Source organism: Raphanus sativus, chromosome 4 (assembly GCF_000801105.2).
Source record: "Raphanus sativus cultivar WK10039 chromosome 4, ASM80110v3, whole genome shotgun sequence".
NCBI classification, from domain to species: domain Eukaryota; kingdom Viridiplantae; phylum Streptophyta; class Magnoliopsida; order Brassicales; family Brassicaceae; genus Raphanus; species Raphanus sativus.
In genome coordinates this window covers 50111369-50137705 of record NC_079514.1, presented here as the reverse complement: position 1 = coordinate 50137705, position 26337 = coordinate 50111369, and the positions used below count along the sequence as shown (strand labels likewise).

General features: G+C 41.4%; 7 protein-coding genes across 13 annotated transcripts; 4 read left to right on the top strand and 3 right to left on the bottom strand.

Moving 5' to 3' along the window:
* The first annotated feature begins 501 nt into the window (after positions 1-501).
* LOC108830551 (serine/threonine-protein kinase Nek4) lies at positions 502-3455 on the top strand. Its single transcript, XM_018604149.2, has 14 exons — positions 502-709; positions 809-875; positions 962-1027; positions 1106-1152; positions 1241-1286; positions 1371-1451; positions 1533-1575; positions 1653-1702; positions 1780-1861; positions 1962-2011; positions 2096-2169; positions 2256-2307; positions 2386-2790; positions 2853-3455. The coding sequence occupies exons 1-14, from the start codon at positions 624-626 to the stop codon at positions 3339-3341; spliced, it is 1638 nt and encodes a 545-aa protein (XP_018459651.1). The 5' UTR covers positions 502-623; the 3' UTR covers positions 3342-3455.
* A 97-nt stretch (positions 3456-3552) lies between these two features.
* On the top strand, positions 3553-5508 carry LOC108830552 (uncharacterized). The gene is made up of 2 exons (XM_018604151.2): positions 3553-3838; positions 3988-5508. The coding sequence occupies exons 1-2, from the start codon at positions 3611-3613 to the stop codon at positions 4930-4932; spliced, it is 1173 nt and encodes a 390-aa protein (XP_018459653.1). The 5' UTR covers positions 3553-3610; the 3' UTR covers positions 4933-5508.
* Positions 5509-6733: 1225 nt separating this feature from the next.
* On the top strand, positions 6734-9454 carry LOC108830540 (VAN3-binding protein). Its single transcript, XM_018604135.2, has 6 exons — positions 6734-7098; positions 7199-7324; positions 8034-8478; positions 8564-8797; positions 8893-9000; positions 9085-9454. The coding sequence occupies exons 1-6, from the start codon at positions 6760-6762 to the stop codon at positions 9312-9314; spliced, it is 1482 nt and encodes a 493-aa protein (XP_018459637.1). The 5' UTR covers positions 6734-6759; the 3' UTR covers positions 9315-9454.
* Positions 8853-10723, bottom strand: LOC108830541 (protein LIFEGUARD 2). Of its 2 annotated transcripts, XR_008945294.1 has the most exons (6): positions 10355-10723; positions 10148-10261; positions 9879-10036; positions 9560-9790; positions 9115-9309; positions 8853-8948 (listed from the first exon to the last, which is right to left on the bottom strand). XR_008945294.1 is itself a non-coding variant. In XM_018604136.2 (4 exons), exons 1-4 carry the CDS (start codon positions 10593-10595, stop codon positions 9584-9586), a joined length of 720 nt encoding a protein of 239 aa, XP_018459638.1. In that variant the 5' UTR covers positions 10596-10723; the 3' UTR covers positions 9460-9583. The 2 variants fall into 2 exon arrangements, 1 of the variants encoding a protein (XP_018459638.1); XM_018604136.2 differs by lacking the exons at positions 8853-8948; positions 9115-9309 and having other exon boundaries at positions 9460-9790.
* Positions 10724-11053: 330 nt separating this feature from the next.
* Positions 11054-17594, bottom strand: LOC108830542 (probable inactive protein kinase At3g63330). Of its 4 annotated transcripts, none has more exons than XM_018604137.2 (19): positions 17050-17590; positions 16632-16975; positions 16404-16545; positions 16037-16301; positions 15564-15928; positions 15387-15463; positions 15053-15194; positions 14761-14917; positions 14177-14399; positions 13388-13792; positions 13222-13279; positions 13026-13113; positions 12814-12888; positions 12634-12717; positions 12400-12543; positions 12219-12294; positions 11850-11935; positions 11707-11761; positions 11054-11600 (listed from the first exon to the last, which is right to left on the bottom strand). In XM_018604137.2, exons 1-19 carry the CDS (start codon positions 17342-17344, stop codon positions 11535-11537), a joined length of 3147 nt encoding a protein of 1048 aa, XP_018459639.1. In that variant the 5' UTR covers positions 17345-17590; the 3' UTR covers positions 11054-11534. The 4 variants fall into 4 exon arrangements, 2 of the variants coding, with proteins under 2 accessions (XP_018459639.1, XP_018459640.1); XR_001946199.2 differs by having other exon boundaries at positions 11516-11600; positions 11850-11984; positions 17050-17591; XM_018604138.2 differs by lacking the exons at positions 16037-16301; positions 16404-16545; positions 16632-16975; positions 17050-17590 and having other exon boundaries at positions 15551-15691.
* Positions 17595-17777: 183 nt separating this feature from the next.
* On the top strand, positions 17778-26230 carry LOC108830545 (pentatricopeptide repeat-containing protein At3g63370, chloroplastic). 3 transcript variants are annotated; one of them, XM_057009391.1, is made up of 4 exons: positions 17778-20931; positions 21210-21314; positions 22424-22570; positions 22671-26230. In XM_057009391.1, exon 1 carries the CDS (start codon positions 17781-17783, stop codon positions 20739-20741), a length of 2961 nt encoding a protein of 986 aa, XP_056865371.1. In that variant the 5' UTR covers positions 17778-17780; the 3' UTR covers positions 20742-20931; positions 21210-21314; positions 22424-22570; positions 22671-26230. The 3 variants fall into 3 exon arrangements, with proteins under 3 accessions (XP_056865371.1, XP_056865370.1, XP_018459644.2); XM_057009390.1 differs by having other exon boundaries at positions 22424-24422; positions 24501-26230; XM_018604142.2 differs by having other exon boundaries at positions 22424-26230.
* Positions 22159-25807, bottom strand: LOC108830544 (calcium-transporting ATPase 12, plasma membrane-type). The gene has a single exon (XM_018604140.2). The coding sequence runs from the start codon at positions 25805-25807 to the stop codon at positions 22715-22717; it is 3093 nt and encodes a 1030-aa protein (XP_018459642.1). The 3' UTR covers positions 22159-22714.
* Positions 26231-26337: the final 107 nt, after the last annotated feature.

The following is a 26337-nucleotide window of genomic DNA, read 5'->3' as shown; positions in this document are numbered from 1 at the left end:
ATAAATATACAAGTTTGAAATTTTGAAAAGGGAAAATAAACTCTTCTTTTTTTGCCGCTCTGAGACGAATCGACTGGCTTCTTCTTCATCACCTTCTTGGCTTTTTCTCTCTCTGCTTTTCAAATTATATAAAAATTGTTTCTTTTGATAAAAGTATCGCATTTTTAGTATAAGTAACAGTGTAGTTCTATTCCCTGCTCATCTACCACGGTGTCGGTAAGATTGAAGGTCCCAAAAGAGTTTTTATATAATTCTATAAAAAATTGATTTGGCTTTGTTGTGCATATGATGAGTATGATTAGAGGAGCTGGTTCATACTTCTGTCATGATTACTGTTTTGATGAAAGCAATTATAAATCTTTGCTGAAAGCTACATCTTGATCTTATTTTGGTGCATGACGTGACACTGATTTGATTTCAACCTCCATTTCTGTAGCTGATTGATTCCATTACGTTTTTTTTTTAAATTTTAAATATTTGTGCGGTTTGTGCTTCTTCTATGTCTCTCTGTGCTTGTTTCTAGTTTACAAATTATATCTTGTAGAGAGTTTATTTTGCTTTCACTCTTCTCCTCATATATATGTTTTCTGTATGTTTCAAGATTGTGTGGTGAAACTTGGAGCATGGAGCGGTATGAAGTTCTTGAACAGATTGGGAAAGGTTCCTTTGGCTCTGCTCTTCTTGTCCGACACAAACAAGAACGAAAGAAGTATTTTTTTTTATATGTCTCTCTACTTTCTTTTTTAAATTGTTTCTGGTTCTGCTCTTCTTATCCATCTCTACTCTGCTTCTGCTTAAATTCTCACAGATACGTCTTGAAAAAGATTCGTCTCGCTCGCCAGTCTGATAGAGCTCGCCGATCAGCTCATCAGGAGGTTTACTAATCTCTTCTCTTCCCTTTTTTTTTTTATTAATATTTTTTAAAGATAGATGAGTTAAAGAACATCCATTGATGTTTCAGATGGAGCTTATATCTACAGTCCGAAATCCATTTGTTGTCGAGTACAAAGATTCATGGGTTGAAAAGGTCTCTTGTGCTTCCCTCTTTGCTCATTCTCTCTGCGAAGAAAAAAAAAAAGACTTAATCATATCTTTGTGTTTCCAGGGTTGCTATGTGTGCATCGTTATTGGATACTGCGAAGGCGGAGACATGTTAAGAAAAAAACAGTTTTCCCTCTTTCACATATACGTTACAAAAGACTTTGACTCTTACTTACTTTGAGTTTGAATCCTCTTGCAGGACAGAAACTATTAAAAGAGCATGTGGTGTTCATTTCCCTGAAGAGGTTTAAGTCTTTCACTTGTTACAATCTATGACTGCCTTTTAAAAAAAAGTTGACAAAGATAGATAAAGAATAAAATATTTGCAGAAACTATGCCAATGGCTTGTTCAACTCCTAATGGCACTCGATTATCTTCACTCCAACCACATTCTTCACCGTGATGTCAAGGTACAAGTGATAACCTCAATGGTTTCTTCTACAAATCTCTTCCTTTCAAGCATCTAACTGTCATTCACATTTCTTTTTCAGTGTTCTAATATATTCTTGACAAAAGAACAAGACATACGGCTTGGTAAGGTTTCTGTGATATTCACCTCGTCTTTGCCACTTTCGAGATTCTATTAACGTTCTCAACTATATCGGTCTCAGGTGACTTTGGCCTCGCAAAGATTCTCACTTCTGATGACCTTACTTCCTCTGTAAGTTACACTAACAGGTCGTGTGTTTCTTTCTCGGACAATGTAGTGAAAAGTCAAGTGCGGTTTTTTTTGGATAGGTTGTTGGGACTCCAAGTTACATGTGCCCTGAGCTTCTTGCTGACATACCTTACGGATCAAAGTCAGACATTTGGTCCTTGGGTTAGTAAAACTAACTATGCTTTTCTTCATTAGTTTTTTTTTTGTTACTTAATCATGCCAACACTTTTTGAGATTGTGACTAACCTTTAAAGACATTCAGGATGCTGCATGTACGAAATGTCTGCTCATAAGCCTCCTTTCAAAGCTACTGTAAGTGTCTTTATATTAAGTCTTGTTGATCAGTTTTTTTTTTCTTTTGAGTTCTGATTAGGAGTTAAACACCCTTGATAACAGGATGTGCAGACATTGATAAGCAAAATACACAAACTGATAATGGATCCCATCCCTGCCATGTATTCCGGCTCATTGTAAGTCTGATACCCATATTTTTCTCTCTGTTAACACTACTAAATCGACTTCAACCTCTTTCTTTCCTCTGCTTATCTGCATGCAGCCGAGGCCTCATCAAAAGCATGTTGCGGAAAAATCCTGAACTGAGGCCAAGTGTATGTTTCCTTTATTAATTGGGATTAAAATCATCAGAATTGAGCTGAGCTAAGCATGTTGTTGTTATCTCACTGCAGGCTAGCGAGCTGCTTAACCACCCTCACCTTCAGCCTTACATCAGCATGGTTTATATGAAGCTAGAGAGTCCCAGACGGAGCACTTTCCCACCCCAGTGGTCAGAGACGAAGGAAAGAAGGCGTTCTTTTAGTAGTAACGACAGGAGAGTGAATCCGAGTGTCTCTGATACAGAAGCAGGCTCCGTGTCTTCTTCGGGGAGAGCCTCCCATTCACCAATGTTCAGTGGAAGAAAAGTCTCAGAAGTAACTGTTGGAGTCGTCAGTGAAGAGATTGTTGCACAAAGGAAGGATGGAGTACTTAAGAAGCAATGTGGTGGTGCAGCATCATCTAGAACCCCGAGAGTGGCTTGTGTTATGCCAAAGAGGCTTGAAACGCCGTCAAGCACTCCTCGTACTCTTGAGCTGGTAAGACAAAAAATAATTAAAGATTTTAAATAAACAGAGCAGTGATCTCTCTTGTTCATCAGACGAATCCTACAGAGAGGAGGAGGAGGAGAGCATCTCTTCCGTCGGTCGTGGAAAACCCTCCTTACGGTTGCGAATCAGATATCATTGCTATTTGCGGCCTAAAGTCACCGGACGTTTCTGTAAACGCTCCAAGGTTCGACAGGATCGTTGAATACCCTCAAGATCTCTTCCAGAACAGAGAGACAGCCACCTCAGGAGGAGGAGCCAGGCGATTTTCTTATTCTTCTGCTAGGACGAAAGACAAGTGCACAACAACGAGTGAAAAGACAAGGTCAGTGTCGGAGGTGAAACAGAGAAGGTTCGACACGTCGTCGTATCAGCAGCGGGCGGAGGCACTGGAGGGACTGCTGGAGTTCAGTGCAAGGTTGTTGCAGCAGGAAAGGTACGATGAGCTTGGTGTTCTCCTTAAACCTTTTGGGCCGGAGAGAGTGTCTCCGCGAGAGACGGCCATCTGGTTGACCAAGAGCTTCAAAGAAGCTTCCGTCTAGTTCCAATCCCTTTCCATTTTGCTTGTGTTGTTTGTATAATAAATAAATAAATAAACAAACTTGGTTTGGGGTTGATGGGCCTTAATATTATGTTGGGCCACTTTTAATTGTGAATGGGGTCATTTCGTAAAGATTAATAAAAGATGGGTGTGTTGTTAACAAGAAATGGGAACTAAGGGGTCATTTCATAATACGGAAAAGGAGAGAATATAGGGGGGACCCAGTGGGGGGGGGGGAAAGGGACATGAAGAAGGAAGGAGGAGACAAAGATGGAAGCAGAGACTCTGGAACCTTATCAACTGTCTTTCTCAGATCTTTTTGACCGAAAACGATGTCAGTTGATCTCGAGGAACGTGATGGAAGCACTTGGTCCAAACGGTCCCGGCCTGCTTTGCATCACCGGCGTTCTCGGCTCCGCCCTCCTCCGCCGTAAGCTCCTTCCGATGGCTCGTAAACTCGCTCTCGTTGATCCCGATAAACGCAATCGCATTCTCAAGGTAAAAAAATGGTGCTTTCCTCTCAAAGATTGAAACTTTCTTTTGTGTTTAGTGTAATTGAATTTCTTAACTTAAAAAGATTGCAACTTTTGATCTCATGTTTTGACATAATTATTATTAATCCTACTACTAAACTGACAAAAAAAAAGGAGCACCACTTGGGAAGCGACGTTCCTCTCAAGAATCCAGAACGACTTGTCTCTTCTTTCGCTATGCACCTCAATTATCAACCATCCCCTTCTTCTAATTCTTGTGGCGCTGCAGAGGATGATGATGATGATGATGAGTTCAATAATCTTGGTCTTGTGTTTAGGGAACTTGGGTTTTGCATGATGGATTTGGGTTTGTCCGTAGCCCGAGTATGCGACAGGGAGATTGGTGGAGGCTTTCTCGAGGGGACCTTACTTGATTCTTGCACTGCCAAAGGACGTCTCATACATTACCACTCCGCTGCTGATCACTCTTTTCTCAGAGAACAAACCGAGAGGAGAAGGAAGCAATCTGGTAAACAAGTCAGGAATAGAAATGAGACTGGTTTGAGTGGGAGGAGTCACTTCAATCTCTGGCAACAGTGGCATTATGATTATGGCATCTTTACCATTCTCACTGATCCTCTCTTTCTATCATCCCATTCCTGCCAGGATTGCAATTTCGTTACCACTCACTCTTATCTTAGGATCTTTCATCCCAGCAAGAACAAGTTCTACATGGTCAAGACTCCTCAGGACAGTTTTATTGTTCAAATTGGTGAATCTGCTGACATTTTGTCCAATGGGAGGCTACGGTCGACCCTCCACTGCGTGTGCAGACCTGATAAGCAGCTGGAGCACATAAGCCGCGAGACTTTTGCGGTCTTCTTGCAGCCTAATTGGAGCCACACTTTCTCTGTCTCAGAACACACAATGGAACATATAAGGTCAGGCTCGCTACAGAGACAGCAGATCCTTGATGCGGATGAGGTCTCTAAAGCAGACATTCATAATATTGTTCCACCTCTATCGTCTCGGATTAGGGATGGGATGACATTTGCCGAGTTTTCTCGCGAAACAACCAAGCAGTACTATGGAGGGAGCGGCTTGCAATCTAATAGATAAACCCTAAACCCTTGTTCGTTACGCATATGTAAAAATGAAACCCCCCTTCCTAGGTAAGTAACGTGTGTGATGTTTAGGTAGTCAAGTTCAGAGCAATTTGTTCATTTTGAGTGTGAAGCCAAGAAGAATGAGCCAACACGACAAGTGCTGCTGCCTTCTTTCTGAGAGAGAGAGAGAGAGAGAGAGAGAGAGAGAGAGACTAAAGGGAGAGTTGGGATTCGTCGTTTTTCGATGTTGGAGCCCAAAACAGTGAAAGTTGTTACTTCGTTATCACAGTCAAAAGCTCTCCCTTTCAGACTTAATGCTTTTTTTCCTGCTCTTCTTTAGTCTCTCTCCGTGACTCAGTTTATGTTTTCTGTTGTTGTCTCCCCCGAGCTTACATTTCCCTGTTTGTTAGCTTTCAAGAGTCGCATTAAGACAAAGTGGTGTTAATAAAGTTAAAGCTGCCTTGTTTACAGCCTTTCCTTTTCTCTTCTTCTAACATATTTTCATGAATGGTTTTTGTACGTGTATATCAATCAAATCGAGAAACCCTTTTCTTTTGTGAATTCAAAACAAAGATTTGAACTTTCTCTCCTTCAAAGATGCTTGCTTTGACTTGGATGTGCTTTTTTACATGGAAAAAGGATTCAAACCCTTACATACAACGGATATGGTGTAGCTTACATATATAGGTGTGTCTATTATAAGCATTTATATATCAAAAGCAAAAGAGGACAGATATAAAAGTAGTTTAAAGAAACAATAAAAATGGAAAAAAGAGGATTCATCATCATTCAAAGTGCTGTGATGCAATTCAAGCTTAATTGGTATAAAATGCAAAACGTCCAAACAAGAACAATCATTGCAAGCAAAGGAATAATCAGAGACAATATGACAAATTTTTTTCTAATTGATTGTTTTCTCTCTAAAGAATAGAGAAATGTGGGTATCCCTAGAATCAGACAGATCAAAAGGGAATAAAGGATGTATCTTTATTTAGTGGTCACCCACCTCACTTACAAAGTGCATGTGTATACTAATCTGTGTATGGTAAGTTATCAAATATAATATACTCTTTTAGATTTTATTAACACCTTAATTATGTTTGTACAAGAAGAAAAGAAAATCACAAGTTTTGATTTTATGCTTGTAGAAAAACTAGGATTAGTTGATCATACGTATTGTAAGAGGAATGCATAAAACACAAATACGAAGTTGCTATAGAAGTGGAAGAGGGAGAAAGGAAGCTGACGTAATGTAAAGCACGTGAAGAAGCATGTGTAAATGTGTGCACAGGCTGCAGCTTTGTGCTTCAAAATCAAAGCAAAAATAGAGGCCAAGGGACCAACAACATCCTCCAATGATCTCTTTGCAAACCGCTAACTAGATGCTTGATTAGTAAACACACCAATAACCAATATTGTTGTGGGGGTTAGATGTATTATAGAACCAATATTGTGGTTACTTCAATTTAAAGGCAAACATACACAAAGATGGCTTTATTCCCTCCTTTTTTTTTTCTTTCTTAGGCTCCTTTGATACGCCTAAAGTAAAATTTTGAGGTGTATTAATTAAACAAATGGAAAGATGCGAGCATGTTAATGGAAAGAGACGTCTTTATTATTTTCTGGTGGCATCCATTACTTACGCAACCACTAAATATATATTTTTTTTCAAGGTATTTACTATTTATACTTACTCACTCTCAATTATATAGTTTTAGTTTCCTTTTAAATTAAAAAAGTGAAAAACGCCTAAACGTTTTTTTGGTCTATGTATATATATTACTCACACAACACACTAGTCTCCTTGTCAAGCTTTGAACTCAAGATTTAAAAGAAAAAGATGGAGAGAGAAATGAGACGACCGAACCCAATCAGCAGCTCTCGCCGTCAGGACATAGGCGCCGGTAGTACTCAACTACCGGAAAGCCCACGAGGCCCGATGGAGTTCTTGTCAAGATCCTGGAGCGTCTCTGCCTTGGAAGTCTCCAGAGCTCTCCACACGGCCAAAGCAGCAGCAGCAGCTCCGTCCACCACCAGGACGCCTTCCCTTACCGCCTCAATACCGGAAGAAAGTAGCAACCCCGAGAAAGAAGAATGTCAGGCAGAGAACAGCCAGTTCTCGTTCGTTTCTTCTTCTGCAACTTCACAGCTTGTTCTTGAGCGCATTATGTCTCAATCGGTACGTGTATGGATTGATCAAATATTCTCAGCTAGATAGACTCTAGTTCTGTGCCTGTATTAAGTTCTTTTTTTTAAATAAATGTTTTGAAATAATGAAGGAGGTGTCACCGTTAACGTCGGGGAGGTTATCACACAGTAGCGGCCCACTCAACGGCGGTGGTTCTTTTACGGAGACCGACAGTCCTCCCATATCTCCTTCAGATGACTTCGACGACGTTGTCAAGGTACTTTGATTTCTCACTTTTCCACAACCCGCACAAATCACACATATTTTACTCTAGAATAATAACATATCAAAGTTTAAAAGGAAAAAAGAGCCCATGTAGTAAAAAAAAAAGTACAGTGAAGTGAAAGCAGAGTCAAATGAACGCTTTAATTTTGCAGACAAGAACAGCTTTGACTTTGACTCCCTCACTTTACAACCTGTGTTTATCCTTTCACTCAGAAAATAGGAAATATTTGTTTTCCCTCCAATTTATCATATACATATATGCATAATAACCAACCAATCTTCTAATCACTGAAAAATTAATACTTTAGAAATGGGTCGTTGGGCATAATTTAAGGAACTGAAGCGATCATAGGCTTCACAGCCGTATGGGTCTTGGGACTAATTCTAGTCGGCGATCATTTAAAGCAGATTATATATTTAGTTTGATACGCGACAAAATTGTTTCGTTTATTAAAATGGAAATGCATTTACTTGGAACAACTTTTGGACACGAGAATAGAAATGTGTACCGCCTAGAGCTCCTTTTATGTTTTGGCTCATTTTAAGAAACGTTCTTATTTAAAATGCCTGCCACAATCTCACTTTTACTACCTATCAGTTACTAGTCTCCACTTCATTTGCTGCTTTTTGGTATTTATCTACTTCAAAGATTAGAACACCAACTTCGTTTATCTAAACCAAGCCTACTATTACCACTGCAGTATTTTCGTTCACACAACTCCCTACAGCCTCTTTTCACCGGCACAGGAGGCACCCGTGGTACCACTGGAAACGGGAGCAACACCCCAGTGGCTGGAGCACCCCCAAAGACTGTTGGTAGGTGGCTCAAGGACCGTAAAGAAAAAAAGAAAGAAGAGAGTAGAGCTCACAACGCACATGTCCATGCAGCTGTCTCTGTTGCAGCCGTTGCATCTGCCGTCGCAGCTATAGCAGCAGCTACGGCTGCCTCTTCACAAGGCAAAAACGAGCAGATGGCCAGAGTTGACATGGCCATGGCTTCTGCTGCTGCACTTGTGGCCGCTCAGTGTGTGGAAGCTGCTGAAAACATGGGCGCTGAGAGGGATCATTTGACATCCGTTGTCAGCTCTGCGGTCAATGTTAAGTCCCATGATGACATTGTGACACTCACTGCCGCTGCTGCAACAGGTATTGTATCATTATTATAAGCATACGTAGAAATCAAATTCACTTCTGACGAGAAATCATATGTGGATTCACCCACGTTTTGCAGCTCTGCGAGGAGCAGCCACGTTGAAGGCAAGAGCGCTTAAAGAAGTATGGAACATAGCCGCTGCGTTGCCAGCCGATAAAGGTGCAAGCTCAGCGCTGTGTGGTCAGGTCGAAACAAAGCATAGCGGTAGTAGCTTTAGTGGAGAATTACCAATAGCTGGGGAAGACTTCCTTGGCGTCTGTAACCAGGAACTACTAGCTAAAGGCACTGAGCTCCTCAAACGAACTCGTGGAGGTACTCCAAAGCAACACTCGTTTAAAATGACATTAAAGGTTAGCAGTTAAAAAAAAGAAGAAGAAGGCTTTGCTGACCTTGTATATTGTAAGCAGGTGACCTCCACTGGAAGATTGTCTCTGTCTACATGAACAAAGCAGGCCAAGTTGTGCTGAAAATGAAGAGTAAACACGTCGGGGGGACATTCACGAAGAAGAAGAAACGTACATACATTTCTTAACCTATTGCCCAGATACTAGATAGCCAATAACAATACAAGTCATGGTGGTTTGCGTTTTTTGATGCAGATGTGGTGCTGGAAGTGAAAAAAGACATACCAGCATGGGCAGGGAGGGATCTCTTCAATGGGGACAAGCATCACTACTTCGGCTTGAAGACTGAGACAAAGAGAGTGATCGAATTTGAGTGCAGAAACGAAAGGGAGTATGACATATGGACTCAGGGCGTCTCCCGCCTTGTAGCCATCGCTGCCGAGAGGAAGCAGAAAAACTCCATGTCTAAATGGATGGCACCTTAATAACACAAGAAACTAGCAGAGATGAAGAAGTAGATGGCTTTGTTGAACTTTGCTATGATATAAGTAAGAATAGGTCTAAACATGAAGGAGTAGAAGAGATTCCCTTTTGTAATATGCTTTTTATTCCATTAATTGAAGAGATGACTTCTAAAGCTAACAATTTTTTTTTACACTAGAATATGTTACAGCGTTTCAAACAAACACAGATTTCAATATAAAAGAGGAATAAGTAAGATAGCAATTACATAAGTAGTCTTGAGAAGAGGGTATTAACTATCAGCAGCCCTCAAGAGAGAGAGCAGAGATAGGAAGAGGTTAATGACGTCAAGGTAAAGCGAAACAGCAGCCCAGATGTACTCGTCATAGGAGTGCCTCTTGATCAAGTTGTCGGTATCATATACAATGTAGCCACAAAAGATGATGGATGCTACACAACCATAGATCATCACCGAGATCTTTCCTAGAGGGAAGAAAATCTGCAAAAAAACACAGGATTATTATCATCAATGTGATGAAACAAACTATTAAAGCAAGGGTGTGGTGTGATGATGATCATCAGGGTACCTGGATGAAGGAAAAGACGACAAGGACAATGAGAGCACCGAACAAGAAGGGACCGAGGAAGTTGAAGTCATGGCCTCTCTTGACAGCCCAGAAAGTGTAGAGAGTGAGGGAAACCACCACAACAGCCGTCAAAATCACAGCCTCCAGGATCACTTTTCCTGTTGTTGACAAGGCAATTAATTGCATCAAATCAAATCAAATCAAATCAGGTTAGGTAGGGCTTTGGCATTCTCATTTGAGCAAACGAAAGAAGTCTTAGCCTTAGTTACCGCTGGTAAAGGCGCAGGTCAAGCCAACAGCAAAGGCAATAGAGACGGTAAAAATGGAGAGTAATAGATAGTTGACAGGATGCCTCTGGTGGTAGTAATACAAGGGACACATCACTGCACAATCCAAAACCAACCAATATGATGAGCATACATACAAGTTGCTATTATTATTAGAGAAGCTCAAGCTCAAGGAAGGAATAATTTTACCAATCAAAGGAGTGATGATAAGAAGGATGTAGAGGGCGAGGCCTGCGTTGGTGGTCGTGAAGAAGACCGATATCGGTTCAACTTTAACGACGGTGGCGGCGACGGCGATAGTGGCGAGGAGCTGGATGGAGATTATGGAATAGACCTTACGGATGAAAGACCATCGGAGCTCGGGGCTCTCCATCATCATCGGGTACAGAGGCGTCTCTGCCGACTCCAAATCATACTTCTGGTTCCACATCTTCTTCCCCGATCAGAGAGATTATTTTCACAATCTTACACCAACAACAAATGCCGATTGACAAGAGAGAGAGAGAGAGAGCGATTGAGAATTTGGGGACGTCGTCAGCGAAATATGTAGACGACCCAATAGGCGGCGAACTTGAGAGAGAAGCTTCCCGATACGTCCACCGATTAGAATAATTCGACGCCTCAGATCAAGACACGTGTAGACATCCTAGTTGTTCATCCTGCTCCGTGGGCCTTTTGAGAGTCTGATCTGTTCTCTTTTAATATTTTATGGGCCGATGACCCAGATATTACAACGTTACTGACTTCTTTGGTGGTCAATTTTTTTTACTTTTGACTTGACACTGCTAAAATTTGTTCATCTTGATTTTCATCTCCCATTTCCGTATACTTGTTTCTGTCAGTAAATGTTTTCCTACGGTTTATTTTATGTTTATAAACAAAAACAAAAGGCACGTTTCTGGCCTTTCTGACCGGATGAATACAATAAATCACCTTGGAAAGATACAATGAAAGTGACTGAATGTTAGTGCATTAGCTATATATTGAAATCCTAATGAGTTTCCTTTTCCAACAGAGGTTATAATTTGTAAAGACAACAATATTTTCAGGAATTTACAGGTAAGACTCGAGAGTGTACTTGTATACATAATGTTTTTTTTTTTCTATTTTTATCCACCACCTTCTGATGCCTGCCCGCTTCCTTTTGGACTTATTATTCATTCACAATTTAGGGCTTGGCTTGACTTGACTTGTGAGATACGTTAATATACAGCTCAAGTCTTCTCTACACGCTTCTAAATTTCTTCAAGACAAGGATGTTCCCCAATCATATACCAAACCACCACTTGTATTTTTTTGCCAATTTATAACTGCAGCAAGGAGTTAAAGCTTACAGCAAGAGGAAACGTATCCTTCTTTTTCTCTACAATTACGAGCTCGGGGGAGGCTGGAAATAAGGGTGCTGCAGAGCTTCATCAACACTCACTCTGTCCTCCTACACTCCCCACACAAATATCATCCAAATAACCCAATTCTCTATAAGGATAAGATCATTGCAAGGTATAATATACATATAACGGGAAAAGACAAGATGATCTTACAGGGTACCACTGTAATAGACTCCGCACCAACCTTAAAGCCCAAACATTAGGAAACCTGCATTTTCCTTTCCACATTTCAGAAAAAAACTGTGCCTAACATCTTCTCCAAAATTACCTTCGTATCAAGGAATCATCAAACTAACCCAATTTTAAGAGGGTCTCTACTCTTTATCTGTTCTCCAAAAAATTCTTCAGAGCATTTCCATGACGCAAGCGAAATCCCACCACCCTACATCCCACAGTATATATAACCGCCTTTGCATAAGATAACACCCATCCTAAATCATCCAAATTAAAATTCACCCTGGCTATAGACATTGAAGAGACTCAATAGCAAATGCATGGATCACTATGAGGCAAAAAAAAAAACTAAACCTGCTTACCAAGAATAATTGAACAACATAATCTCACCAATTTAATATCAAACTGATTTTTTTTAAGACAAGTCAAACAAAACATAGGTATATGAATTTACTAACCATGGTCACTCAACGGAACAAACTTTTCTTTACCTGCTTTGAGCTGCCTCCACCATGTTTTAAAGAGCTACCTGGGATTAGGATGCACATTTCCATAAAGGATCGAAGCCTGCCACCCAATATTGAAATCCAAACAAATAACTAGTTGTCACCAAAGAGTGGTGTCGTGGTCGGTCTCAAGCAAAAATGATTTACACTCCTAAATGTAACTTACTTGTATGCAAGCTCTTTAAAGTTTTCACTCCAACCTCTGATATGTTGATCCAGAAGGGCCCGTGTAACAGAACTAATATCAAAAACGTTTGGTGATCCTAAAATCATTTCTAACATCACAACCCCAACACTCCACATATCGTATCTGCAAGAAAAAAGGTGTGTCATATATTTGGCCAGGGTCAGTTGGAGCCACGCTTTAAAAATAAATAAATAAATAGTAGAACTCCCATACTTCAATGTCAAACTGGTCGGCCCACGGTGCCAGCTGCTGTTCATAATGGCCTCGGGCGGTGCATAATCATGAGTTTGTTCCGCTCTGAATTCAAGATAACCCAAAGCATTGTGAGAATCAGGATTCGCAAACCAGAGAAGGAAAAATTTCCAAAATAAATATACAAAAGGAAATAAATACCTTGAAGGACCTGCTGAACCATAATAATGTTTCATTGTGAATTCATCAAGTGCACTGCCAAAGTCAATGATGCGCCTAAAAAGTGATTGTAACACCATCAGTTACCAGGAAACATAAAATTACATAAGCGGAGTACTAAAAGATTCGAGTGTTGCAGAAGTTTAAAATACGTGGAGCAAAATGAATAAACTAGAAAACTGTTATTAAAGTACATTTTGGTTTTGAAGTTATAATCTCCTTTTGGTGCACCCTTTAAGCATCTGCCTGACTTGAGGTCTTCAAGGCATATCACCATATTCTCTAAGGAACATGCCATGCATCCATTGTAATTAATTTCCGTGAGGATAGTCATCTGTCACAGATTGTACACTATATGATGAACTACTATTAACGTAGAGTATTTCTTACCTGGTTTTATATCTCTGTGAGTAATATTGCGATCATGGCAGGCCTTTAAACCCAGCAACTGAAAAGAAGGTTAATGTGTAAAACGAAGTAAGCACAGATACGATTAGATCCCCAAGAAGCATCTGTCACACACAAGAGCAAAATCAGAACATTCTCAAATTCCTACCAATTGCCATATTATTCTGCGCATTTCTTCTTTTCCTGATTCTGTTGTCTTCAACCAGGTCCACCAGTTTGACGGACGAAGTATCTGCCCATGACTTGCCTCTTTAGCCTTTTCACCAGTAGGAATATTCTCTGCTTCTTCCACAGTGTACATCAGCTTTGATAAAGACACACCCTCGTGATGAAACACAAGCCATATGTCATTATATCGAGATTCAAAATACTCTATGTATCTCGCAATATGTTTCAAACCCTCTTCAGAGAGATTCAATTCTGATGACGCTGATTGAGAACTTGACGTTTGCGCTGAAGAAGAACTCCCACTTATACTGTATGCATTTAGAAACAATTCACCAAAATGTTTCTCCCTTAGACCACTTAAATACACAGTTGGTCCCCTCTCTACCTGTTTAGGGAAAATAACAGACAAATGTATAAATTTAATTTGTAAAGGAACAAGGCACCATGTAGTTCGATAGATAAATGACATAACGAGCAGGGATCTAACTCTTGCAAAGAATAACCTATGCCAGATCCTTCACAATTTATTTATGCAAGAACCACTCAGTCTGAACTTTGAAACCATTTTTTAGGGTAAGAAATAAACGGTGGAGAACTACTGCCACCCCCAAAATAACCAGAGACTAGAGAGTAATGCCCACATCACAGATACAAGTCTTCTCACTATCACTCGAAGCATACAAATCTAGAGAAACGCGAAAAGAAAATGGCTGGCACGTATCATATATATAAAAGGTAAGATTAGAAAAGTTCCAAAAGGAACACACACCATTATACGCTTCAAAATGAAGGAGTTATCAGGACCATTAGCATCATGATGATCTGTAGATGTACTGTTATCAGCGTATCCGTTGGTATGACCACCACTTTTTGATGTATTCTCATCTTCCTGGATCCAACTAGTAGCGTTACTTCCTTGATAGCAATTCCAGTGAAATGCCAACCATACTTCACCAAATGCACCACGCCCAAATTTTTTCTTCAGGACATAGCTAAAATCACATAGCATTACACACTTTCATCAGACATTTTCTAAGAGTATATTTTCTATATGAAAAAAAAAAAGATAACTGTTTCCATAATATGGAGACACTAATTCCAACATGTTTCTTTGTGAGAAAACATCAGCCAAAATGCAACAAGAAGACGTTAATGCACTCAATAACATCATTTGCCCCTCCACAATTTTAGCAGTGACTACACAGCCAAGAGCATGAAAGAACTAAAGGTTTGGCGTAAGGTTGCTATTGCTAATCAGAACTAGCTAAAATCTTGAACAGCGATCCAATTCATCAATGATGATACGGAAAACGAAAAGAAACTTATCAATCACGAAGGCAAAGAAGAAGGCACCTCGAGTCCGGAAATGAAATCTCCTCTGTCCCGTTATTAGCACCGAAACCATGGAAGGGTACAGATTCAAGTAACCCAAGGAAAGTAGCAAAGCTATCAGGATTGATACACTGGTCTTGATGCTCGTTAATAGCCGTCGCAGAAGGCAAACACCAGCCTTTATCACCGGGTAAATGTTCAGATGCACAGAAGAAGGAGAATCATATGATTATAAATAAATCATTGGAAATAAAAGAAACAACAGCCATAAGGATTCTGAAAATAAAATGTCCTCACAGAAAATTTCATTTACCAGAGAATGGCTCGACAGATGCAGGTAGAACCTGAGGCAAGTCACTCATGGAACCATTAAAATTGTCCATTTGTCCCAGAGACGTACCAATAAGGTGCTCTGACATATAAAAGCAGTAAAAACTTCCGTTTTTAACTTCAACCTAGCATAAGAAGCATGGCCAGATCATATGAGTTGTAATATTTTCCAGGTCAACAATGCAAACATAACGATTGGTTAATCCCATGTATACAAAATGGTGAGATAATGCATATCATAAAGATATGTCAGAGAAACAAAAATATATGGAATAAAGTTATATGAATAGGAATAGTGGAATACAACTGGGTCATACCAGTAACCTGTTGAACATGGTTGCATGTGGTTGAACCTGCTTCAATTGCAATGGACCCGAATTTATATCATCAGGTACTGTTGAAAAAAAAAAACTGATTAGCCAAACATGAGAGTGTCACACTCCATATTTCATAATGCGGATGTCAGGAATTTGATTGCAACCGAAGAAACTAACATGGCAGTGCACATGTGTTACTCGGCAGTGCTGAATTAATCTTATATTTGTTGTCAACCATACTCTGCTCCTTCCGTTGGTGCTGAGAAACTAGATTAGATTTTAGAGGAACAACAACAGCAGCCATATTATCCATGCTTCCCTTGGCAAAGGCAGTATTGACCAAACAGTCTGCCAAAGAAACAGAGCAGTAAGAAGGCAGTCCTGCCCCATAGCTGGTTTGATTGTTTACTTCCCCCAGACGATCACATACATCTTGCACCTTCAACTTTTCAAAGATGCCATCAGATGACACTACCAAGTAGCTGTCATTAGCCAGTAGCGGCTGCCAGTCCAACACCTCAGGTGCAGAGATGACACCGTAACTGAAACAGATATCAAAATTCATAAAGTAAGAATAACAAAAGAAACACGAGTTTCAGCAATAAGTTTGTTTAAAAAGAAAACAGAAAGAAACTAAGAGAAATGCCTACCTTTTAAAAGTAAGGTCACCAATAGCACGAGAGACAGCTAGTTGACCGTTTACTCGTGAAACACCGGCCCACTCAGTGACGTAACCTCCTGCAGCTTCAACACGACTTTTTTCATCCTCTCTACTTGGATGATGATCTTTTGTTAATTCTTTGGCAATCAAACGCAGTCGCCCATTGCGATGTTCCAGTTTGAAGTCAGAGAACCTTGATGGGGAAGAAGAGTCTGGATTGCGCCTTTGCTCCCTGTACAGCTTCACTAAAGTAGCTGCAATAAGAAAATACAATTGCAAAATAAAATGTTTATTTTAAAATTACCTTAAATGATACACATAGTACTAGCTTGATTTAGAAAAAGGATGTTTCGAACCTCTAGCTTCTTCGGGAGTCTCAAATTTTTGAGAGCACAAGAGTGCCTTAGAGTCACCGATACTGGCAACCATTAGTTGACCATCAGCGAAAAGTGCAACAGTAGCCGTAGAACCAGAATTCAACTTTCGGTTAGATGCTTCCTGGAGAAAAGAAGGTTTAGCTGGTTACATCCTAATCAAGAAACTGAAGGGGAGAAGTATAAACACAACGAGAATAGGTGGTATACCTTTGTGAAAGTGGCGTCAATGTCATGGATGGCTCTCAGCAATGCTTCCTTAATTATATCCAAGTGAAGAGAATCATCGAAATTTAAAGGCAACGAGTCTCTAAACTGCATGATTTCATCGCGAAGGGGGGGAATAACAGGGTGATCTCCATTACTTGGTAACCTTCCAATGAGCTTCCTGGTGGTGGTGGTGAGAGAAGAAAAAGTAGCGTCCAAGAGGAAGTTGAGATGCAAGGCAAAATAATCCAATAAAAGTCTGGAAGACATGTCACTGGCTTCTGCACCATTATGGCCGTCAAAGACAGCTGCAATCCCAACCAAAACATCCTTGGTTCCGCTCTTTCCTGCTCACATATTACAGTGCTTTTGACTTGAGAGAGAGAAGGACACTTACTTTCAGAAAAAAAAGGTCTGTTACCGGGAAAGGGAATGCGAAGATCAAGAGCACAAAGAAGACGGTCCTCTTGGTAATTGCGGCGACCTTGAAGGGCAGCCGTGTGGCAACGAGCAGACTCTCCAGTGCGGGAACGAGAAGAAGAAGAAGAAGAAGGCCAATTCCAACGAGGACATTTGGGGGATTGAAAGACTGCGGGCGCTCCTCCTTGTTTATAAACCGTCAAACACGTGGAAGATTCCCCTCTGCAATAGCCCCAGAAGAAGAAGAAGAAGGCGATGATGATGAACACTAGACTTGATTTGACACTAGCCGTCATCTTCCCCCGCACATGATTTTATTGGACTTGTGTGGGGAAAAAAATGATTGATCCCTTAATGATTGATTTAGTAGTTATTGCGCTAAAAATAGGAACAACTCTTTCGTATCAACTAGAAGAAGATGGAGGGAGGAACGCACAATCAATTGAATTCCGATCATAAAGATGATCAGTTACCTAGATAACTTCTACGCTCGCGGGGCTTGGGTTGAAGGTGAAGTCGAGAGATTGGATTGAAGACGGTAAGAACCAGACTGGACAAGAAAAACATAACCCAGAATAACCGGGATAAATTAAATGTTTAACCGGCCGGTTCAATCAGTGTAGTATATGACGAGCAAGAGACACGGGCCTGACTAGAATGTAAAGTTTGTTAATGTGGGCCTGGCCTCAATTTTTATCCACCGATTCATGGTGTGATTGGTTTGGAAGAGCAATGTCTATCGTCTTCGAGCATATACGCCACTCGTTACTGGTGCGGTTTGATGCTCGCCGTAAAATGAGACTAGTGAACAAAAATTTCTCCTTCTCCCGTAATAATACTGTTTTTATGTGCTCTGCCTCCTCTGCGATTTCGTTTCCCACTTCTTCTCGTCTCCGTTTTAGTAGTATTCCTACAGAGCCATCAAAATCTCATCTCAAGCTGAGCCGAATTCGGACAAACCCATCATCTCTCAGTTGCCCTCCTCTGAAGCTCACCTGTTCCGATGGAGGCCTAATTGAAGCTTTTCAACGGCTGGACGGATCAATCGAAGCGTATGCCTACCTTCTTGAGCTTTGTGGGAAAAGCAGAGCTATCTCTCTGGGTCGACAGCTTCATTCCCTCCTTTTCAAGACTTTCCCCGCTATCCAATTAGATTTTTTAGCCGGCAAGCTTGTGTTTATGTATGGCAAGTCTGGGTCTTTGGATGACGCAGTGAAAGTGTTTGACGGAATGCGCCACAGAACGGCCTTTGCATGGAATGCCATATTAGGAGCATACGTTTCTAATGCTCAACCTTCTTCTGCTCTCTCTTTCTACCGGAAAATGCGTTCATCTGACAACAACGTTCCTCTCCATCTTCACTCTTTTCCTCTTTTGCTTAAAGCCTGCGCCAACCTTGGAGATATCCGGACTGGCACTGAGCTTCATTCTCTGCTCGTTAAACTTCAGTACCAATCAACAGATTTTATTCTCAATGCTTTGATTTCCATGTATGCTAAGAATGATGACCTAAGCTCAGCTAGGCGGTTGTTTGACGGGTCTGTAGATAAAAGAGATGTTGTTCTCTGGAATTCTATCATCTCTTCATATTCCACCTCTGGCCAATCTTTGGAGACTCTACAACTGTTCAGAGATATGCAGATCAATGGCCCTCCTTTCAACAGCTACACTCTAGTTTCGGTCCTTACAGCCTGCGAAGGTTTCTCTTTTGCTAAGCTGGGGAAAGAGATTCACGCTGCTGTCCTTAAATCAGCTCACTGTTTTGAACTCTTTGTGTGCAACGCCTTGATTGCAATGTATGCGAGGTGTGGTAAAATGCTTGAGGCAGGAAGGATTCTTCGTCTCATGGATAACCATGACGTTGTGACATGGAATTCTCTGATTAAGGGATATGTACAGAATCTCATGTACAGGGAGGCGCTAGAGTTCTTCTGTGACATGCTCGCTGCTGGACACAAACCCGACGAGGTTTCTTTGACCAGTGTCATTGCAGCATCAGGAAGATTAGGCAATCTGTTGGTTGGAATGGGATTGCATTCTTACGTGATTAAACATGGCTGGGATTCTAATTTGCAGGTTGGGAACACGTTGATAGATATGTATTCCAAGTGCAACCACACAAGTTACATGGGCTGTGCCTTTCTTATGATGCATGAAAAAGATCTTATTTCATGGACTACCGTCATTGCTGGCTATGCTCAGAATGATTGTCATGTAGAGGCCTTAGAACTCTTCCGGGATGTTGCTAAGAAAAGGATGGAAACTGATGAAATGATGCTGGGGAGCATCCTTCGAGCTTGTAGTGCACTAAAATCCTTGCTCATTGTCAAAGAAATTCATTGTCACATCTTGAGAAAAGGTTTACTCGATACTGTGATACAGAATGAGTTAATAGATGTTTACGGAAAATGCGGAAACATGGGCTATGCTACTCATATATTTGAATCAATCAAAAGTAAAGATGTTGTCTCTTGGACAAGCATGGTTTCGTCTAGTGCTCATAATGGTAACGAAAACGAGGCTGTTGAACTCTTTCGACGCATGGTTGAAACTGGTTTGGCTGCTGATTCTATAGCATTGTCGAGTATACTGTCCGCTGTAGCAAGTTTATCTGCTCTCATGAAAGGGAGAGAAATTCATGGCTACTTACTCCGGAAGGGTTTTTGCCTAGAGGGATCCATTGCAGTTGCAGTTGTGGACATGTATGCATGCTGTGGAGATTTACAGAGTGCAAATGCGGTGTTTGATCGGATAGAAAGGAAAGGTTTACTGCAATACACAAGTATGATCAATGCATATGGGATGCATGGCTGTGGAAAAGCATCCGTTGAGTTGTTTAATGAAATGAGGCAGCAAAACGTCTCGCCTGACCACGTTTCATTTCTGGCACTTCTTTATGCGTGCAGCCATGCAGGTTTGCTTGACGAGGGTAGAAGGTTTCTCAAGATCATGGAACATGAATATAAATTGGAACCATGGCCTGAACATTACGTGTGTCTGGTTGACATGCTGGGTCGTGCAAATTCTGTTTTGGAAGCCTTTGAATTCGTTAAAATGATGAAGATAGAACCGACCACAGAAGTGTGGTGTGCACTCCTTGCGGCATGCCGCTCTCACTCAGAGAAAGAAATTGGAGAGATAGCAGCTCAGAGGCTCATTGAGCTAGAACCTAAGAACCCAGGAAATCTTGTGCTTGTATCTAATGTCTTTGCTGAACAGGGAAGATGGAACGATGTTGCAAACGTGAGGGAGAAAATGAAAGCGGACGGATTGGAGAAACACCCTGGATATAGTTGGATTGAGATTGGCGGCAAGGTTCATAGATTTACAGCAAGAGACAAGTCTCATCCAGAGACCAAAGTGATATATGAGAAATTGTCCAAGGTTACTAGGAAGTTGGAGAAGGAAGCAGGTTATCTAGCCGATACAAAGTTCGTTCTGCATAACGTAGACGAAGAGGTGAAGGTCCAGATGCTGCATGGACATAGTGAGAGGCTAGCAATTGCTTATGGTCTACTCAGAACACCTGACAGGGCCTGTCTTCGGATCACAAAAAATTTACGTGTTTGTAGTGATTGCCATACTTTTTGTAAGCTGGTCTCTAAGTTATTTAGACGAGACATTGTGATGAGGGATGCCAATAGATTTCATCATTTTGAAAGTGGACTGTGTTCTTGCGGAGATTCTTGGTGATCAAAGCGTGACAAAGCATATCATCAATCCAGAGTCCAGACAGAAATTACTATGTCATTAGCTTCACAGGGTTTGGATATGGTCATTTGCCTGTGTCAAAAATACAAGTGAAGAGAAAGAGAGAGAGATTGCAAGGGAATTCAAAGTAAAAGACAAAGATAGAAACCTGAAAAAGAGGAAAAAATTAAAGGTAAATCAGCATTTAAAAGCAGAGACATATATATATCAACCTAGATATAGAGTCGTCTAACTAGGCTGCTATAGAGTCTTTGTAAGCAGTTTGCCAGTAAATGTTTGTAAGACACTCAACTCTTTTTTCTCTTTGTGATAATGTTTGCTTTTAAGTCCACACCTACCAAATGAATCTTTCGTATATTCTCGCCAGCACCACGAACCTCTGCTATTTTATTTTCAGGTCTTTGTATTTGCATAAGAATGATGGCTCATTTTGTGGGATACTTAATGCAGGAAGAGCGCAAACATAGGAGGGTGGTTGATGCAACTATGCAAGCATGGACCTTGGCGAAAAATTCTTCAAGGAGTACATAAGAAACGGTCAATATTTAAAATAAGGTACGACACTACGATTACATGTGTGTGTGTGTGTGAGAGAGAGAGAGAGAGAGATGCATCACAATAAAGGAGTATATATAGGGTCACAGGTGGTGGAAATATAGGTATGCAGGGCCGAGGCTCTAATCTCTTCATAGCCTTATTGAGTTTTGTCTATCGTTTTCTCTCTTTCTTCCCGTCTTAGCTGTATGCATTATGGTGCTCCCTTTAATTCACTGTTTCAGGCTTCTTTAATTCGTGGTGTCTCTCTCCTTTTTACCCCAACCATCTCCTTAAATTTTTAACATCTGTCCCTCAATTCCGCTCTCATCTCTTTCTATAAATATCTTAACGCTCTTAAACCTCAAAGCATCATCTCTCTCTTCTCTCATCTCCTTTCTTTGTGTCATATCTTGTTTCCTTATTTTCTTTCATTGCCACAGTGTATGCATTTCCATTTTATAGTTCTCCAAGATTTCAACTTCCTTCCATTTCATTATATGAAATTTTTACAAGTTTTTGCTCGGGTAATTTGAAGACAAATCCACAAGGGAACAAGTGAAGCTGCCAGCATGATCTATCTTTGGTTGAGAGATGAATGTGGAAACATATTGTTTAAACCAAAGCTAGGTCATGTCTGACAGCCTCACTCCTTCCTGGTCTAGGACTATTCACTGATGAAACATTACACATGCGATTGAAAGGAAGTGGGAAGTCCCAAACGCACACAGTTCTACTACATGAAACCCCTCTGAGTCTTCCCTTTACTTTTTTCTCTGCTTTGTCACCCTATCCACTTTCTGCTCTCATGTTTGGCGCTATAGATTTCCATAGTGTATCATGTTTTTAATGTTTTAAAGAGAACTTAAACTGTGTAATGCCAACGTTTTAGAAAAAGGAAATCTTTCCAAAATCAAATTGGCGTCTCTCCCTTATTCACTTAAACATTACAAGACAAATTATAACTTCCACAAAAGTAACTCTGATATCAAGACAAAACTCCAAGCATACTTAGTTAGCTTTAGATGTATGAACAGTGAAAGTTATCCGTGAGACTATACAGTATATAAACCAAAGTTAGCCTTACTATCCATCGACATATCTGGTAATGTCGTTTTATGTTTCTACAGAACTGAACTGGAAAGCGATCTTGTTGCATCAGTTTGAAAGGACTTGGAAGTCAGTGACCCTGACCTTGCGTGCGCTCATCGGCTCTTTTGATCAAAAAGCGTCTCTTATAAGGGATCCATCAAGGTTCACCACGTTAAATTATCACCGTATGTATTTGAATCTTTTGATCGTTCAAGTGAGCTTCACACTGCTTGTAATGTTATCTACTTTCCGATTGCTCCTCTACTCTGTGCTCTTGATATTCAGTTATCACCATTCCCTAGAGAACTGCATCCGCTATGGTACGCTGCTCAAGGTTTCTTGAGGGATGGGCTTCTTGAGCCCTTAAATAAAGATCTTGGATTCTTAAAGTAACTGAGGAAGGGTGTCTCTGAAACAGGTATGAATTTTGTGAAAAACCCAATTGGCCAGGAAAGAGATGCAATGGCTATGCAAGTTCCCCATTGCCACCCGTTAAGCCTTACTGTGTCCGCAAAGTTTTTAAGGAATTCCACCATAATGACTTGAAGCACGATAGTGATGGCTATGATTCCAATGAACAACCTGTTTCTGTGAATTCCTTTGAACACGTTTTTCTTCTCCATCTCCCTTGCATTGAATTCGTTGAAAACTTGGCAGAGCACGAAAGTGTTGAATATGAGCGTGTCCTTCACTTCCTTGCGCACGTTGAATATAGACATACCCTTGAACTGTAAGATCAAGAGTACGGCTATTTGATATAATGACTGAACCAGGAGATTCCTCCACATGACATTTGTTATCAGGGGCTCTGTTCGGCCAACTGGCTTTCGCTTAAGGAGCTCGTTGGTGGGTCGCTCTGTGGCGAGGGCCAGAGCTCCCAGAGTGTCCATGATGAGGTTTACCCACAGCAGTTGAACTGCTGTCAGAGGGACCTCACCAGCTGACACTGCTGCGATGAAATTGATCACAAGAGCTGCAACGTTCACTGTTAGCTGAAACTGAATGAATTTCTGGATATTGTTGTAGACACACCTTCCCCATTTTAATACTGTAGCAACTGATGTGAAGTTGTCATCCAGAATGACAATATCTGAGCTTTCTTTTGCCACTTCGGTGCCCTGAATTCCCATGGAAAGTCCAATATCTGCTTCTTTTAGTGCAGGTGCATCGTTGGTGCCATCCCCTGTGACGGCTACCACGTGGCCTTTAAGTCTCAGACATTTGACCATTAGAAGCTTGTCGGAGGGAGAGGACCTTGCCATCACCCGGATCTTCTCAATTTTCTGCATTCTCTCTTCCTCGGTATAGTTTCTGAATTGAACACCTTCTACAACAGCCTCCTCTTCTACATCTTTGTCATTGTGGTCCAGGATTCCGCATTCAAAAGCTATTGCTTTTGCAGTAAAAACATTATCTCCTGTTATCATCTTGATGGTAACCCCCGCAAGTTTGCATGTTTCAACAGCTTTTGAGACACCAGGCCGACAAGGATCTTTCAGACCCACAATTCCCATCAAGGTCAAGCCATCTTCCTCTAATCCTGAGTTATTCAAAGATACTTTATGGGCGAATGCTATGCATCTGAGGCTACTGGCCGCCATTCCTTGGATTATTGCCTGAATTCTGTTCTTTGCGGTGGAGTCCATTAAGTCAACGGACCCAGTGCTCGTGTAGTATTGAGAACACATAGCCAGGACCATTTCAGCGGCTCCTTTCCAGTGTACATGGACTGTGTTGTCAGATTTTCTCCGGACCAAAACACCACTTCGCTTCTTTGCAGAATTGAAGGTTTCAACGCCGAGAACATCGTATTTTTGCTTCACTGACTCCATATCCATACCCAGATTTAGCACTGTCCATGATAAGAGAGCCTTCTCTGTTGGACTGCCCGAGAACTCAGGCGTTGGCCCTGATTCCGACACACAGACACTACCTGTCGTGTTCAGACCTGTGCCTTGGTAAAGCAGATCAAGAACGTCGGATGAGATCATTTGGGTAGAATCCTCATGGATTGACTCTTGGCCAAGCCAAAACTTGGTAACTTTCATCTCGTTCAGTGTTAAAGTGCCTGTCTTGTCTGTGCATATCACTGTGGCTGAGCCCATTGTCTCACAGGCTGAGAGCTTCCTGACCATAGCTTGATCGGACATCATTCTCTTCATGGAGTAAGCCAGGGTCAGAGTCACAGCCAATGGCAAGCCTTCCGGGATTGCCACTACGACAATGGTGACTGCAACTGACACAATTCGCACAACAGAACTGACGACAGTGTCAACAGGTGTTTTGCTCCCGTTGTATTCTATTTTGCCATCTTTCTTTGTGTTCCCTGTGAAGTAACGGACTAATAACACTACCAGGACAAGTGCAGCCACCGTGAGACCAAGTTTTCCGATGGTGGAGGTCAGGGTGTCAAGACGAACCTGCAATGGTGTTCTCTCGCTAGAATCTTGGTTTATGGAGCTCATTGTCTGCCCCCAAGTTGTGCTCATACCAACAGACACAACCAGCATCTGAGCAAACCCGTCGACTATCTTAGTTCCGGAGAACAAGAAGGGATTATCCTTGTGATCGACTTCAAGATGGTCACTCTCTCCTGTCATACTAGACTCGTCCACCTGAAGGGAATGCCCATCCAAGAAAAGACCATCGGCAGGAATCTGATCTCCGATCTTCAAGAAGACAACATCACCAACAACAACATCGAAGATGGAGATATGTTGACGCCTGCTGTCCCTAAGGACTTCCACTTTGATATTACTGCTTATCTTGGAGAGCTTGTCAAACTGTCTCTCCTGCCTGAAATTGCTGAGAGCAGAGACAACTATGACCAAGAAAACTGCTACGAAGATGCTTCCGCCTTCATACCAACCTTCTTGGAGGCCGTGTTCTTTGATACCGAAGCCAAGGGAGAGAGTGGCGCAGGCCAACAGGATCAATATGGTTGTGTCTTTGAAAGCGTCATACACAAAGAAGAGAAGTCCTTTAGGCGGTGGCTTTTGATAGGTGTTAGAGCCAAATAGGTCACGGCGTCTATTGACCTCTTGCTCATTCCCGTGGATTCCTTTGGTGGCGTTTGTCCTGAGGGAAGCGGCGATACCCTCCACTCCACCCAGAGCTCGGATGCCCGGTAAGTCTTTACCCTTCATGATCTCCACGAGTCGTTCCTGATCGATGTCAGGAACGTAAGAGAGAGGCATAGAGTTGATCTTTGCTCCACCACCAGACTCGAGGGCAGTGTAGGAGAGGGAGGCATCAGAGGATTTAATTCTCCCGGGAACTATCTCCTTGACGAGGGAAAGCATAGCTCTCGCAGAGTAGATGGCAGTGTAGGCAATACGCCAACGCCTCTGGGCCTTGTTGAGGCTGGTGGTGGAAAGGTTGAGCAACAGAGCACCGTAATCATATTCCTTGAGGTCTCTCATGGTTAGTGTGTATAGAGTGAGTTTTTGAGGGGGTGGGAGTGAATAAAGAAAACCTCGCGTGCTCTCTCGCCTCTGTGTGTTGTGTGACTTGTAAGACACTCAAGGAAAGGAATGATTTCTCTTCTCCCTGAGACTCCATGCCTGCTATTTAAATCCGTATAGCCGCCTTATATTCCATTTGATAGCAATTAAATATTTATTAGTTTTAACTTGTACATAGTTTATAATTTTTGAGGCGGTGAAACAAGTTGTAAAGACACAGATGTTCGATCAGAGGAGTGGGCAGCACATCCTTTTGTACTTTGTGTGTTGACTTGTCGTATTGGTTTTGGTTTGGGTGTCGAACCAGTGTGTGCTAAAATAAAAAGAGAAGATTAAATCGAGTCTTGGTAACTTTTTGTATTAAAGCATTGTTAGTCTAGACATCCGGTGTGAACAAGCCGTCATTGTAGAATGATGAGCAATAACGTGTGTGTACCAACTTGCTCAATGCTTAGTCCGCAAGAGATGACAATTTCTCGCTAAGAGCA